Source organism: Hibiscus syriacus, unplaced genomic scaffold (assembly GCF_006381635.1).
Source record: "Hibiscus syriacus cultivar Baekdansim isolate YM2019G1 unplaced genomic scaffold, ASM638163v2 tig00110387_pilon, whole genome shotgun sequence".
Lineage (NCBI taxonomy): Eukaryota > Viridiplantae > Streptophyta > Magnoliopsida > Malvales > Malvaceae > Hibiscus > Hibiscus syriacus.
In genome coordinates this window covers 6371165-6387928 of record NW_024062717.1, presented here as the reverse complement: position 1 = coordinate 6387928, position 16764 = coordinate 6371165, and the positions used below count along the sequence as shown (strand labels likewise).

At 35.6% G+C, this 16764-nt stretch overlaps 2 protein-coding genes and 1 pseudogene across 2 annotated transcripts; all 3 read right to left on the bottom strand.

Annotated features, from left to right (window-relative positions):
• Positions 1 to 275: 275 nt before the first annotated feature.
• Positions 276 to 6008, bottom strand: LOC120122486 (annotated as a pseudogene).
• A 2816-nt stretch (positions 6009 to 8824) lies between these two features.
• Positions 8825 to 11053, bottom strand: LOC120122415 (protein AE7-like 1). The gene is made up of 5 exons (XM_039141544.1): positions 10838 to 11053; positions 10521 to 10626; positions 10216 to 10315; positions 9976 to 10021; positions 8825 to 9112 (listed from the first exon to the last, which is right to left on the bottom strand). Exons 1-5 carry the CDS (start codon positions 10947 to 10949, stop codon positions 9012 to 9014), a joined length of 465 nt encoding a protein of 154 aa, XP_038997475.1. The 5' UTR covers positions 10950 to 11053; the 3' UTR covers positions 8825 to 9011.
• Positions 11054 to 12888: 1835 nt separating this feature from the next.
• On the bottom strand, positions 12889 to 15924 carry LOC120122664 (phosphatidylinositol transfer protein 3-like). The gene is made up of 6 exons (XM_039141783.1): positions 15770 to 15924; positions 15213 to 15274; positions 14778 to 14954; positions 14179 to 14277; positions 13838 to 14083; positions 12889 to 13484 (listed from the first exon to the last, which is right to left on the bottom strand). The coding sequence occupies exons 2-6, from the start codon at positions 15267 to 15269 to the stop codon at positions 13179 to 13181; spliced, it is 885 nt and encodes a 294-aa protein (XP_038997714.1). The 5' UTR covers positions 15270 to 15274; positions 15770 to 15924; the 3' UTR covers positions 12889 to 13178.
• Positions 15925 to 16764: the final 840 nt, after the last annotated feature.

Below are 16764 nucleotides of genomic sequence, written 5' to 3'. Positions count from 1 at the left end.
AGTACAACAATAGTTTTACAATAAAAGTTTTTGAACAATACAGTAACAAAATAAAACAGGAAAGAGTTCCGAGAACTCCATCATCACACATGCTCAAACTAGTTTAAGTGATTGATGTTTCTGAAATCAAATAATTGCCGTACTCCCGTTCCCGTGCTGCCACTGAAGCACTGCTTTCAACTTCAGAGCTTCATAGCCGGAGTCGAATTATGTGAAAAGTACAGTACTCCTGAGGTAAGGCTCTTATAAACAAAAATGCCTGCAAAACTGATTCTGAGCTTTTGAATTTTGATTCTGGCATTTGAGTAGCATCCTGACATGACTAACGGTTATCCACCCTACTTATGCATGTGCTTCCACATCATCGCTTCCTTGGTAGTGAGCCTCTGGTTACTGCTTTCATATTTTGTGAATCTCTAAAGCAAACAAAGTGAACCAATGTTTTCCCATTTGGGTAGACAGCGAATACACTTGTTCCAATTTTCTTGTTGCAGAGAGAGCACATACTATCACTCGAGATTTTCACCACCCCTTTTCTCTGGTTGTAGAGTTCATCTTTCACCTGTCGCATATGATTAGAGAGTTGAGACAGAAGCTTGAACGAAAGAAAACCAAGAAACAAAGTAGGCTTAAGGGGGCTACCATGTTCAGGAAGATATTATATACACATCATATAGATACATAAGCTGCCAGGAAGATCTTATATGATAAGTCATTTATGCGCAGATTTTTTTTTGTTAAGTAACACCATACCTGTAGGTTCTCACTCTGCCTCAACCTCTGGATGACAGAGAAGTTCCTGTATGCTTCACTGGATTTTTTCAGAAGAGGTTCCAGAAATGGAAGCAAGTTCTGCAGGTGGAAGACAAAAATACCTTAAAGAAATAACCTACCACTGATACTCAGATGCCTAAAAGGAATCTAGCAACGTATCTTTGAGGGGCCAACCATATTCATGAAGAACTTATAACCACAGACTCAGATGCAACTGTTTCATGAGATTTTGTAAGCATTCAGTTGTTACAAAATACCTGTAGTTTAGTCTCCCTTGGCAAGAGTTTAAGTGCCTGAGCTCCATTGATTCTGTCCCACCTTCGACTCAAAAGATCAAGTACCTGATCAAACATGATAGTGGAATTTCCTTCCTCACTAGATTCTTCATTATCACCATCACTCCTACCACTATCAGTGTGGCTCGAACTAATACGCATATCCTCTGCAGCTTCTATTGAGGCAATTTTCCTACGTCCTCCTTTAGATCTCACTAAAGCTGCTGAACCAACTTTTTGAACACTTGTATTTGGGGATAATGCCAAATTTGCAATTCTCCTTTCAAAGTTCTTGGTTGCTTTTTGAGGATTCAGATAAATCTGTAAAAGAGTGAGGTATATATTGCCAGAAGATTTTCCCGGTGGTTGATGAACCACAGACTCGTAAACCCGATCACAATAGGCCAGTGCCATTTCAGGTACATGAAGCTATAAAGGTCAAGAGGAATTCATTATTAGAAGCATATTTAAAATGAGAAACATCAGATTTTACTTTGAAAAGAAAAGGAGGGGTGAAAAGGTATGAATGGACTAATATATATGCAACTCTTCTAAAAAATTGTGTTATAGTGGCCTTGGCCCTTGGCATAACAAAAGGTTCAGCATTTTTTAGGTTTATGAACCATGGCAGAAACTACCTTATGAACGTATAGTAATAGAGCAAGCTCGTGTTGGTTCATTTTTCCCAACAAAATTGCACGCTCTTCAAATAGAGCATCTGGAGGAAGACGTCTCAACAGAGCCTCTGGATTGTATCCTGTGATGCATTTCAATGCAGACAATAATTTCTTCCTCGTTGGAGAATAAGCCTTCTCATCCCATATCTGTTGAGCACTTAGTTCTGAATACCATTCAAGTACTTCTAAGAGATAGATTTGTACCTACAAAAGTCATTGCTAGTTATATGAGCTGCACTATAACCAACATCAACAGAAGTGGAAACTATGAGAGCTTTAGTGGCTTCAAATGATAAGTTATTTTAATTAAAGCAAAAGGTCTTTACCATTTCATTCTGCAGGTTCTCTGAGATCCCATTTTCATTCATTGCAAGAATAAGTTCCAAATACCTACCCTGCATGCTTGGAACATGCTGCTTCAAATAAGAATTGACCATGTCTGCGGGAATATTTCCAGACAAAAACATCTCAATGGTTTGGGTTGGACAGCTTTCAAGAGTAGGCATTGAGAACTCGAGCACAAGCATTGGATCGGTGCCACAAAGAGGCTGCAAATAAAACCAGCCAAAGTTTTCATCATATAAAAGTTCTATCATAGAATGACCTTGAGCCGAGGACAAAAAGATTGCATCAAATAAAAGCAGTAAAAATGCTGAATGCCAAGAAAACATGGTCCATAGGGTCAGGCCATAACAAATTATGACTTCTTATATTATTCTGGGTAAACTTCATATAGTTTCCTTCATAAAGAAGGAAGATTTATCTTCCATGTTCCACACGGCATAGATTGCTCCAAAATCCCAATGCTCCCATAACATAAACGTATTTAGTATCGATAAATCAAGTTAAAATACTTTAATGCAATAAGAGCAGAAATGTTTCCTGCTACTGCAAACTGACCTTGATATATTCAATAATTGCCTCGGGACTGAACTTTTTGATGAGCCCAGCCTGCGATTGGTTTGTTTTTTACTCTTCCACTAATTGTTGTAGTAGTTTAAGAGCTTCACGGTGCATTGAGTTACTTTTGTAAAGTTCTAGCAGAGCAGCATAATGATTCCCTTTTTGAAGAAGGTCCTCGCATATTTTTACATCACAATAGTTAAGACCTTTCAGCAAATCTAAAGCTGCTGCTGATTGTCCAGTAAGAAGAAGAGCTTGGAGGAGGGCTGTATCCAGTATAGCTGCCATCTCCCTAGCAGCTGAGTTAATTGAAATGTTACCACGCCCCTAAGGGACCAAACATAGTATTAGATCACGGAAGAAGAATACTTCTATAAATTTTTAAGATATGAAGAGAAATGGGATATTAACAGCATATTGGGATTGAATATATGCACAATTAAGTTGGTTTGTGTCTGTAAAATTGTGTTTCAGCAAAAAGTTGAACTCTAATGTACACATAGGATCATAAAATATGCTCCGCTATAACACGCATTGATGAAAAGTGAAATTAACCTCACCTTATTTGACTTCTTAAACCTAGTTGAAGTAAAATTATCCCCAACAGCATCTAAAACTACCTCTTCTGTTCCATCAGCAGCAGCTTTCTCTACAATACTGGATCTCTTCTTTTGTAGGTACTTAATAAGAGCCATGAGAGTATTGTGGCTCATTTTCTTGAACTCAAGTGCTGCATTCTCATCAGATTCTGAGGGTTGTGTAAGCGAGGTTTCCAGATCATCTGACAGGCAAGATGAATCTCTTGAAAGTTGTGAAGCATCCAGATAGACATCCAACAACTTCTCTGGCTCGGGAATTGTAGTTGTTTTTGGAAGAACAATGGATGGATACAAAGAAAGCACATAAGTAGTATCTACTTGAGATGCCAAAAAGTGCTCCATTGCCTCCTCATAGCATCCATTGTCAAAAAGATAATGAGCGTATCTGCAACAACATGATAATACAGTTTAACCATACTGTATAATGCCAGGAACAAACAATAGGCCTGAATAACCTGAAGAAATTTATGATTAATATACTAAGAAAAAAAGACAGGCTTCAAGTAAGAAATAGATGTTCCATATTCCATTATGGAAAGGACCTTGAGAAAATAGAGTAGGCTATGTCAAAAAGTGTTCTAGAAGGGGTATACAGATGCAGTAGCATCTTAAACATGCGATAAGCACGTCAATAATTATTATGAAACATAATACAGGCCACTTGACTTGATATAGTTGCACAAAGTAATAACTGTTAAGAGGGAAAATCCACCTTATATGAATAGACCCCTCCTTTGCAGCTCTAAGGCTTGCATCTTCAGGCGGAAGCATTTTACACAAGGCCAATGCTTCCTCAAAATCTCCAGATGCTGTAATTGAACAATCTGCAATGCAAGTACGAATCTTTTGATGCAATGTTCAAAGCACTTCTTTAGTGTTAGCATTTGCATGTCATAGTCAACAAAAATTTTAAAAAGGTTTCTGAGGCAAAATATGATGTTAAAGCATAACAATGGGATGGATCAAGTTTCATATGATAGTGTTGAACTTCCTAAGAATATAGAAGTACCTGTGCACCAATAAGAACAGGGAAGAGCCCATAAACTGAGTTATTTGATGCTACAACTATGGCATTGTTACTTTTTATAAGATGACGAGTATTATGGAGGATAATAGTCTGTATCAAAGGATATGGATCTCGAAGGGAGCGAATCTGCAAAGAATAAATGAATGAAAGTGCACAAACTTTAAGATAGGTAAAATCCAATCTTCTTTGGATTTAGTCACACTACCTCAACACGCCTCGGAAACATAGCTATTGCATATGGCTTCTGGATGACAACAGCAGTAGGAGCTTCTGACCAGCATATCCTACCAGCTTTAAGAAGCTTCCCATTTTGATCCACGAAGACACCAATATTTTCCTAAGAACGGCACATCACATTACTCTTAACAACCAAACTCAAATGCCACCAATAAATTATTAAAGTCGTACCCTCCCAAGAATAAGTTCCCCGGATGGAAGAGTGACAACCAAAGGAGGTGCTATCTTCCCCGAAGAAAACACCTCAGACAATGCACCATTTGTGGCATTAAATATCATGTATTCCTTTCTAATACCTAGACATATGTTCTCACCACACCATGATATTGACTTCACTGTATCTGGAACACCAAAATCCTTCACCTCCACAAGCCCACGACCTCCTACACATTAATTTTCAAACCAATTTCATTCAAGAGTTAGCAGGCAACAAAATTCCACAAATCTAAATCCAACTATCAAATCCAAATCACAAAATAAATCAAATCAACAAGGATTGTTGATTGTTACTTTTGCCTTTTGCTTTTTCATTAACCAAAAAGGAAAGCTTCTAAAAAGAAAAAAAACCCTGATTAACTATAAACAAATTATTCAGATGACACACTAATTCTAATTAATTATTAAATATAGCAGTAAATTATGCATTTGGTCTACAGAAAGAGTACATTTTAAAAAAATGACATTTTCTTATATATTCAAACAGATTTTTTTAATACATTCTAAATCTAATCCTAATCTTAGAGGGGAGGGAAAAGGGAAAGAAGCAAAGTGCTCCTATAGGTTCTAGAACTCATTACCTAACCTAAGGGAATATGAGGGAACAAAGATGAGCAACTTGGCCAACCGGTCAAATATGCTTGCTCTGTATTCAAACAGACTTTGGTTTTGCTTCTTTAACTCCTTTAAATAGGGGAAAAGTTTAGAAACATAGATTTACCGGTGAATGAAAATGAGAAAAAGGAAAAATCAAAGAAATTACCGTCGTGCCTGAAAATGCAAACCCTTTTTTGCCTAGCAAAACATAGAAAGCCTCTACGATCGTCCCAAGAGTAGACATTAGCTCCTTTAGCTTTGGTGATCACAGCGATAGTCTCCAAATTGGGGAGCCGATGAAAAGCGATCGATTCAGAGAGTGACAAAAGTAGTTCTCTTGATTCCAATACCTCCATAGAAAGAAGAGGCTTCTTTGAAAACCCTGTAACAGTTCTCTCCAGTGCGTAAGGTTCCTTCCGCAACGAGTGCGGGTCGGACGGTGGAGATCGGTCGGCGCCTGAGGAATCAGGAGCGCATATTCGAAGAGACCCATCGGAGCAGCCAACGAGGAGTTTCGATCCGTAGGATTGGACGGCATCGATTCTTGCGGGACAATCGTTGAGGATCTCGAAGGAATCATAAGCGCTGTGCACCATTTTCTTTCTCGGTTTACTTCTCGACTCTTCTCAATCAGTGAGTTTTTGCTCTTGAGAAATTGAATAAGTACCTAAGTGACGTCGTTTCTTTTCAACCGTACATTTATGCATCTCCGCGATGTGTTGGCGTGACGTCCCGCGCTTTTTTACACTGATAAAATCCAAATTATATCTCCCACGTCATTTCAACAGAAGACGGAAATAAAAAAGTTATTAGAATTTGGACTGGACCACTACTTCTTTATATAATTTATTATTGAATAATTTTTTGATTATTTATAATTTTTTATCATCAAATTATAAATTATGATATCTACACATTATTTTTATGACACTTTAATATCTATGATATATATAATAAAATTAATCACTTAATTTTATATCATATTTTATAATAAACATTATACATTATACGTATATACTCACAATTATAAATTTCAATCCAATTATCTTTCACTTGAATAACATATGTTTCTTGAATAACAGATCAGGTCGAGTCGATGGATATAAATATTTTTCGATCGAATCAGATTCAAATTGAATGTATATTTTTCTGATTGGATTAGATTGAACGAAAATCCAACCCAATCTTACCGTTTTCATCCCTTATTTATATGCATAATAAACCAACCTATAAACAGATAAGGCGTAGTGTACGAGGCCATAAGCAATCATATTGGTGGAACGACGAATGCGATGGACACTAATATGAGCATGAGCATGAAATAATTGGCGAGCCTCCACGAGGAGGAAACTCATCACCGATAATTTAGCAGAGGAAGAAACCAATTGTCGAATAACATTTATAACACCGCTTTAAATTTAAACCTACGAAAATCCAATTCGAGTGCTAGATAAACACCATAGGGTATAGTAGTCGCCTCGTCAAAACTAGGCACACAAGGACTGACAAGCAGAATGGCACGTGCGGTAATAACCGTCCCCTGATGATCTCGAGCAAGTACGCCAATGGTCGGAGTTCTAGAAGATGATGGACAAGCATTGTCGACATTAATGGTGACCGTGTGTAGAGTCGGTTTACACCAATGATCGGATTGTCCAGAAGAGGAGGATAGGATACTGATCTATCTTAAACTGCAGTAAATGCCGAAAGAAGAACCTAATTAGATGGGAGCATTTGCCAGCTTGGTAGAAATCAGCCTTGATGTTCGAAAACATTACGATGGTGCCAAATGTTATACAAGACATGGAGAAACAATAGTGAGTGTAGAGGTAGGATTGTGAATAACAATTGTAACCAAGCACCAACCAATGACCGAGGTGGATAAAATACCGGTGAAAAATATCTAGTTGCATGAAGAATTGCAGTGACACCAGGACAACCTTGAAGGGTGTGTAAGACGTTTTCATCGGACACCACACATGCAGCAACGTCCAGTAACTAGTCCCACCAATGTTAGTCGACGTCTAATGGCCAGTGCCTCGTGTGCCAGACGCCAACCAAGCAACTTGATTTTATGTGGAAGAGATAAGTTTGCCATAGATAGCCAAAGGGGAGAAGAAAACGGTGGCGGTTGACTTTGGCACATAAGATAATAATAACCGGAACAAATATTGTACACTTCAGAAGAGTGACCACTCCAGACTCGGACATTAACTGAAACCGGTGTAATCAGACAGCCGAGGATTAGTGTAGCATCAACAGGCATGAAAAAAGTAAAAACATAATGAGAATCTCAGGCCGTAGAATCTGGAAGCATGAACTATTGGCAACAGATCGACGTAGCAGATTTATGAGCATAAGTAGATTGAAGAGGCAAATTACCTTCCCATCGGTCACAATGCATGCGTTCATCATTGTTGATGTTGATTTGTCGGTGAAAACCTCATCACCACAAGAGCGGTATAAAGACAAAGCCAAGCATAAGATGAGTATTAGAGTAACTAGGCAGTTAAGGTTGGTTAAGGGAGTTGAAGTTGTTAGCAGGCAGTTGGGTTAGTTGTAGTTGAGCTAGGTACATTGTAAAGCTGCTGTTTAACTACTATAAAACCAATGTAATCGATGTACTTGAATGAATAAGAAAGGTTCATTGTTCTTCAACATTCGTAGCTAAACCTAGCTTCCTAACAATGAGTAATCACCTAAACGAGCCACAAAGATATCTCTTGAGAGAAAGTATTTGGCAGAGAGAACCCGAGCCACCAAAATAATAGGCGAGCGAAGACAACACCATAGTTGTTTACTCAGGAGAGCAATGTTAAAATGTCAAAGATCATGAAACCCCATCCCTCCAAGGCACTTAGGTTGGCAGATTGAGTGCTAAGCAACTAAAAGCCACCCCCTAGCAGAAGCTCGACCCAACCACCAATAGTCACGAAGCAAAGTTTCAATGTCAGAGATAATGCCCTTCGACAACAAAAAAAAAAAAACCCATGTTGTAGGCTAAAAAACACTAAAAATAAAAGTTTAATTACAGTTGACAGATCGAATGAGATATTTATTGTGTTATGTCATCACCTTAAATACAATTAACGACAGCTAACATTGCGATGCTAATTTTTTAATAAAATCTAAAATTTAATATTTATTTTATAAATTTTAAAAAATTAATATCTAAAAATCATTTTAAAATAATTTAATAACCATTTTTTAACTTTGCCTTTAAAATTTTCCAGAAATTGCAAATATTCATGAGGACTCGGCGGAGAAAAATTATGATTTATAATTTATGGTTGCATATCGCATCTTATTTCATGCTCTCCACTCTCAACAGTTTTTTTTTTTTTATAAAAAAAAACAGAATGCTTCAAAAACGAGAACGAAGTTTTCAAATAAAAAGGAAAATGCTGCACAACCACTACTGCAACTAACATGCCACTGCTTCTGCAAAGTTTCTCATGCTTTTCATTGTCACAAATTGCCATATGAAAGAACGCAAAAAAAATAATACAATAATCACAATAAACAAAAACAAAACATCGAAATAACCTAGGTACACTCTTCTGCAAAGTACAACGACAACACACATAAGGCATATACATTCCGCAAATGAGAATTACGTTGCAACTAAGTTATTTCTTATTGCATTTAGAGCTGGCTGATGTTTACCCTGTACAATACGCTTTAAAACAGCCGACCTTACTTGTTTTCAAAGTTCTTTGGAGTAAAGGCACTCGTCCACAAGTTGGTGAAGGTTAGGATTCTCCAAGGCAGCAACAACTCTTTCTTTATCGTTCAACAACTTGTTAACTGAAGAATGAACATGGTGAACATATTAAAAATTAGATCAAGGAGTCAGGAGACTGAGAGGTAAGGATGGTGAAAGAGATAAGCTGCTTCTATAGGGATAAAACATTACATCTAGAAATCGCTTACATGACATGCGAATTTTAAAAGACTTTATAACTCACAAGAGCAAGAAAGGTTGATGAACGGAAAACTAGTATAGCAGTTGAGTAATTCAAACGAATGTATAATTCTCTTAATCTGTTCTATGTTGCTCAAACTCTATTTTTTTTTTCTTTTAACTACCTAATATAAGGACACTTCAAATACACGTAAAACCTTTGAACATCTTTGTCGAATATATATCCTTAGACTTTAACACCTGAATTCCAGTATCATACATTCTCTTCATTTATTCTATCTCTCATCTTTCTAGGAAATAAAATCCCTTCACTTTTGTTAAGAAAGAACAAGTTAAAACATTGAAATCCCATTATGTCTTAAATCACATCAAAGAAATTCCATTAAAAGAAGACCGCCTATATGAATCTATAAACATCTTTTCCATCTCCAATGGTGGAATTTTTAATTTTTTTGGGTTAATTGCTGCATTGCCATGTAAATTAAAATTCATTTAGGGAAAAAAACGAATAAAGAAGTGGTAAGAGTCCTAGATGATATATTTCAACACAGGGAGTTCTCACTTTAGCAAGGGAAAACAAAATTTGTCAGCTATGCTCTTCAAGTTATCCTATATGGCTATATATATATATATATCAACATTAAAACTTGAACAAATCAGTCCCCAACATTACAAAAGTAATGCTTTTCTGGGAAAGTATTCAAAATTGTTGCTGAGAAAACTTTTACAAGCTATCTAATTTCACCTGATTCTTCATCAGCATGAGATCCGGGGGCGACTTTAATATCAACCTACAAGGATAAATCATTAACAAATAACAACAGCTTAGTTTTCATCACTTTGAACTTAAGATGGAACTGAATCCATTTTCAGTAGTATTTATTTCTACGGAAACAACGCAATAGAATTTCACTTTTCTGAAGATTAATTGACGGGAAAATTTAAACAAAACATCATAAACTTTGGTTATAGAACAAAAACTCACCTTAAAATGTGGAGGAAAACATTCTTTTAATTTAACCCTTAGGCACAGACCGATTACTGTAGCCATGCTGCAATGCTGGATAGTGGGAGTGAAAGTTATCCTAAACAATGAATCAACTATATTACCTCATAAATAAATAAATGCGGAAGAAGCAGCAACGAAAAAGAAAATCCCCTTAAATTAAACTATAAATCAAACACCAAAGTTCATAAAATGAACCTGAAAACTAAAATTTACTATTTTCAAGCTCCGTTTTACACAATTTTACGAATTTTAAATCGAAATTAAAGTGAGAAAATACTCACAGAATTCGGCCCAGTTTCTCATCAACAGTTATTGATTCCTCAGACAGAACACTAAGCTGCTCTAAAGAATACGGATGTTCAGGATCTCTAATATCCCTCACGAAATTTGCTCTTCCAGTCAAAGATCACAACATTTTTTTTACATTTCTTTAGCTTCGTTTTCTAATTATAATGATAAAGAAAAGAAGAAAAGCAAATACGGAAGTTACTATTTGTCCGCTAAAAAATGCAATTGAAATCTAAATTAGATCTTAGCCAATTAACTCGTTCAAGATCATATAAAAAATATCAAACCAAGAATAGTAGAAGAAGGATATCATAGATTTCGAGTGGATCAACGACGTCGTCACCGTGAGGACCTTCATTACGAGCGACTCGTTCTTTCTTGGCGTGAACCACTGGGTTCGCATTGATCAAGCCCAGAGTCATTTTTGCCGGCTCTTCTTCTTCTTCTTCTTTTTTGGGGTACGGCTTTGGTTCACTAATGCTCTTGCACTATGCTTTCGGAGGAGAACGGGGGAAAGTGCTTTAAAGTTGACTACTCATCGAACGCGTTGAATCGAATTTTTTGATTTTGTTTGCCACAGAAGCGTCGATATCTGACTGGTTAGTTTTCCGGGTAAACTACATTAAATGGTCACTGAAGTATTAGTAAGTCTCTTCTTTCAGTACTAAAGTTTTAAAAGTAACAAATCGACCGCTAACAATATCATTTTATAACAAATCAATCATTCAGCTCTTAATTATTTCTGATAACATAAGACTGATGTGACACATTAAATTAATTACTTGACACTATTTGACAACATTAAACAAGAATTATAGACATTTGACTCTAATAAAAAATCATCTTTAAAAGGGGCATCAGTCCTTAAATAAATCATAATTTTAAATACAAATCCCTTCTTTTCAATCTAAATTCAAGACAAATCAAATGATGAATTATTTTTCTTGCATCTGGTTAACATTAAATCTCATAATTTCATACCTTTTGATTTATACCAACCATTGAAGATCCGGAGCTTGCTTATCGGCAAAGAAATTGCAAACTTCATCTGCAGTACTACTGATGAAATCGTGCTCTTCCATCTTCACATAAGTTGTTTCAAACAATTGGAAGCAATGCTCATGGAGGACGACAAGGAACACGCTATCGTGTTTCTTAGGCCACTATCGTCGCTACCTCTGTTGTTGTTGTTGTTGTCTTCGTTCAAGATATGCGTTCAAATTACAATCCAACAACCCATCTTTCATTTCTGATTTTGTATTCCAATCATTATTCGTTGCTACCTCCAAGTCCAACTGCATGATTCGCTTTCTTATAAATAAAAACAACCGTTTAACTAATTATGTGTCGTCCACTGTGGCCCCTAGCTTTTTCACGATCTTGATATCTCTTAGAGCAATCATATCTAGCTTTGTTGGATCCACGATAGAGAGAACTGAATCAACGGACAGGGGCGCCAGCAGAGTTGAGTATTGGCCATTACCACCGGCATCATCATATCTTCATCAAATAAACACTGGCCTAGTATGTTCAAATCCAAGCCCTGCAATACTCGGCACCAATGGCAGAAATGACATCAACTTATCTCTCGTCTCAACTTGTTGCCAAAAAGCCCTTACACCTCTGGTAATTGAGAAGCTTAATCTAAGGTGTCCTCTGTTCTTTAATAATTCTACGTAAGACATCATGAATCAAATAAATTAAAAATCAATTGGGCATTTTCATACATCTCAAGCACTTCACTAAGTACTTGGAGACCAATTTATTCTTTATACAATTCATAGGGATCAATCAAACATAAAAATAGACATTAATCATCATTGCAAATATTTTTACATATTTGAAGTTGAAGGTATCTATATTTGACATATGGTATCAATATCTTGGCCTTGTATTTTATCAAATATTTTAGATTATCTAAATATTTATACCTTACAAATATTTTTACACATTAATCATCATTGCAAATATTTTTACACATGTGAATGTAACTCTAAGAGCGAGTATGTTATAATTACTATTTGGTCGGTTCGATCATCAACATAGTTAGCTTCATGATTTGATTTGTTCAATCAAGTTTTTTTAAAAAAAAAATCAATTTCGAAAACCAATTTCTGACTACTTTCATCGTTATAAAAATTAAAAGTATTAACTGTAAATACGCTGCCTGAGTGCCTTAAACCCCGTATACTTGGGAGTAAACAAATTCCATGAACATAAATATCGCCTGTATGCTCAACAATCACTAGAACATATAGTTAAAAACTCTTCTTTAGGTTGTGAATTTAATACTTATTAAGAGTAAAATTCTCCTTCCATTCTCTTCGGTAAGAATTATTTTTTTAAAAAAAATCACCTGTCTGCCCTAAAACAAAGGTATTATGAACTTCATTTGTTTTATATAAACCATACCCTATAAAAGACGATTTAAAAAAAAGTGAGATTCTTTTTTATCTTAATGATTAGCACTGAGAGCAAGTTATGAGCTTTTTTTCACCTAAGCAAGCAAGTGGATATTGATATACAGTGCCAAATAGTTGATTCAAGTTGATACAAGTCTGCCTATTGAAGCCCGACCCTATGTATATTTTACATCTCTTGATTTCTGACATAACACTCCAGACAATAGCTAGTGCGCAGGCTCAATTCGGTTAGCTTGATTTCTGCGCAATTGGTGCTGGCTGTGGTGCCACTTCAGCAACTGAATGCCCATTGCCATTCGCAATGTGATGATGCTTCTCGTCAATTCCCCAGAACTTAGCAGTTTTAACATCATCCTGAGCCATCAATCGTGAGAATTCTTCATGGTCATACTTCAGCGTTCCGGTTCCCCCAAATTCACTCGGGAGGTTTTCAACATCAAAGTATGATTTCATGAGCTCCACGCTATCTTTATTTTTAGGATACACAAACTTCACCTTCTGAACTGTTTTCGCATCCAGAAAATACCTAGTCGCCTACGGAAATTTACATAAGAAAGATCAATCAAATAGAATGCAAAATTTCATGTTATATAATGTCCCAATCTAAGATTGACATATTGCAAATATTGCAACTAAACGGAACTAATTGCACTATGAGTAAACCTATTACACTCCACGGACCAGATTAACTAAGTTCACCAATCTCTCAATTAATGGTATAAATCAGCACCGACTCATAATCCGTCTTGCGATGAATAGAACCAGATATAGCATTAAACTTCTATGACAAAGAAGATGCAAAGATTTGCTTGGTACAAAGATCAGGAATAAGGAATTAATTGGACTCGTAGCCTAAACTAGACAAATAGAATTGCAGGAGATCAAACCTTATAGAATGCTTCAAAAATCTTTGGTGGATTGTACAAGAAAGCAACGGCCAGCCTCTCTGGATAATGGTCTTGTAGAATGTAAATGATATCACGGGCTGTTTTGATAGAAATAGTGGTGTTCAATGAAAACCCAGTGAAGTCTATCAACCAGGACATTTGTTCCTGGCCCTCAGCTAAATTCATGATAGCATTTTCTAGAAGATAGACCAAATGGCGGATATTGTCTTCTCCTGAATTTGTATTCTGCCAAAAAAAAAACAGATGGAAAAATTAGAAGGGCGAATTTAGAAAAGCTTGGTTACAAACAAAACTGAATGGAGAGGAAACATGGTACAGACCTGCATTCCAGGCCTCATTATAAGCACAGTCCTTCCTTGAAGGTCGTGAAAATTTGCCCTGGAAACTTTTCCAGTCTCGCCTTCATGCGCCACTTCACGCTGGAGAAGAATATGACATGAGGTGAGTTCAAGCAATAAAAAAATATAAAGTAGCTATCACCAAAAACTGTCCTAGACTCCCAGTTACTAATTTGCAACCATATGTAATGTTGCTCTAGCTTTTCATTTTCCTTGAAGTATCCATATTTAACTATATGAACATCAGTACAAGGATATGGCCCTTAAGGATATTCCAAATGCAAACTTTTAAAAATTAACATACCCATATGGCACATATGCCTGTATCCTACACCCACACACAAACGCAGAATGAAGCACATGACCAGTGAACAAAGTAGAAGGCAGAGACAATTATCGAGTCTCAGAATCCCCAAAATTTGATTGCATATCGAGATTTAAAATGCCAAAACTGTCTAAATATGTTTCAAACTCCACCTAATCTATGAGGTTTCTAGAACTGTAACAGGCTTTGAAATATCAAAACCCATACACAATACCAAAATGGCAAACTCAGGGAGGCAGAAATTCATCTAAAATACCCAGCGGATTTCTTCAGGTTTATAAGTCGATCTCCACTTTAATGTCTCTTCCAACATTTTCTTTGCTTTGTCGACATTCCAATTCCGAGCTTCCAAATATCTCCTCAGGCATGCATCAGTGCAGTACTTTGAACTGCGACCGGACAAGGGTCCTATAGCAGCCCTGAGTTCACTGATCTGCAATATCAATAAAGTATTTATAGTTTTCAGGCACCTTTTAATCTCAACTCAACAATTGGTTAAAAGAAAATTCGAATCTTTTGAGTCTTTGAATTTTGACATCTGCCTCTTTGCATGACCTAAATCGAAACTTTGTTGCACTTCCCAGTTTTTCCAATCTTTTGATCAACAAACAATGATAAAGCTATAAACCAAATTAACAATATTTGCTCTCCTTCAGATTCAGATATGAATAAATAAGTAAATAAATATTACCTTTGAATCTCGTTGCTCAGGATCATCCTTCTGAGTATGCTTTCTCCGAAGAAACATTTCAACTGCAAAAAAGAAAGAAAAAAGCCAATCATAAATCACAATCTTAATAATCCCCGTTTTACAATCTAAAATAAATAATTTTTTTTAAAAAAAATGGTATGCTTTTCACCCCCAAAAAAAGGTTGATAGTTAATAACGCCTACTTAGCAGTTAGCAGCCGCTTATCAGCTAAGTTCTACCCAACAAGAAATTATTACATGTCACATCTCTTTAATGAAAATAATAAAAGAAAACCAGGGAACCAAAAAAAGATAAAAGATAAAAGAAAAAACAATACATATCCGGTTCGCTTCAACCATTGACCATTGGCATTCAATGAACGAATAAAAGAGCCTTTAAATATTCATCCATAAACAGAAATTCTGAAAACAGATCTCTCTACAACGTTTTTCAATAAAACAATATTTTTCTTTAAGATGAATCGACAAATTTGGAAGGAGAAGAAAATAACCAGCCAATGCAGTTAGATCTATTTCACTACAATTTTAAATGATTACCTAATAATATCGAGGATTTAATGAAAGAAAGGAAGTAAAGAATTTGTGCAGGGAAGCTAGAAAGTGATGCAAACTGCGAATCTAAGAAAGCGGCCTTCAATTCATGCGAGGATGAGAGAATGAGGGCGGGGGATCTTCCTATTTATGAGAGGTGTTTAGTAGTCAGGACGACGCGGTTTGGCTTTAGCATAAAACGGTAAATGTGGGACCTGACCCAGGAAGGCTATGCCAGTTTCTTCGGGTTCTTTTTTAAGGGAGACGGCTTTTTTTTTTTTTTATAAAAGGTTAAAACTTTGGTTTTAAATTTTCAGAATATTGTAGTAGGAAAAAAGTTGAAAAACCGGAGTTATTGAAAATTATTTTAGAATTTATATTATTTATTATAGTATACGTGAAAATTGTCATGGGAGGCGATGAGTTTTATTTATATATATATATATAAATAAAACTCTTTATATGAAACGAAATAAAATTATATAAAACTATGATGATGGAGTGACAAATTATAATTATTTATTATATTTTATGAAACTTATTATTTTCGTGACAAGTTTTATATACACTATAATAAATAATTTAAATTCTAAAATAATTCTCAAACAATTTCATTTTTCAAAATTACTTTATCGCCAGCATTATTTAGCCTAAAAACTCTAAAACTTGGCTCACCATATATACTTTGATTTTGAACTCCGTTAGCATATACTATTGATTTATTACTAGTTAAATTTTATTAATTAATTTAATGATTTCGATGATAAAATATATCGTTTTTAAAATATATATATATATATATATATATGAATAATTATGTATGCAAATATTTTTAGCTAAGGAAAATTCAAACTAACCCAACTTATAAAGTCGGCATTAAAGCTATATATTAAAGCCTGTAGATTATGGTTCCATAAATAGGCCTTTATCGTGAGCTATCAAACTATTTCATAATTTCGGTGGCCCTTCCTAATTCTCGAAGCTTTATGGTATTGTACCAA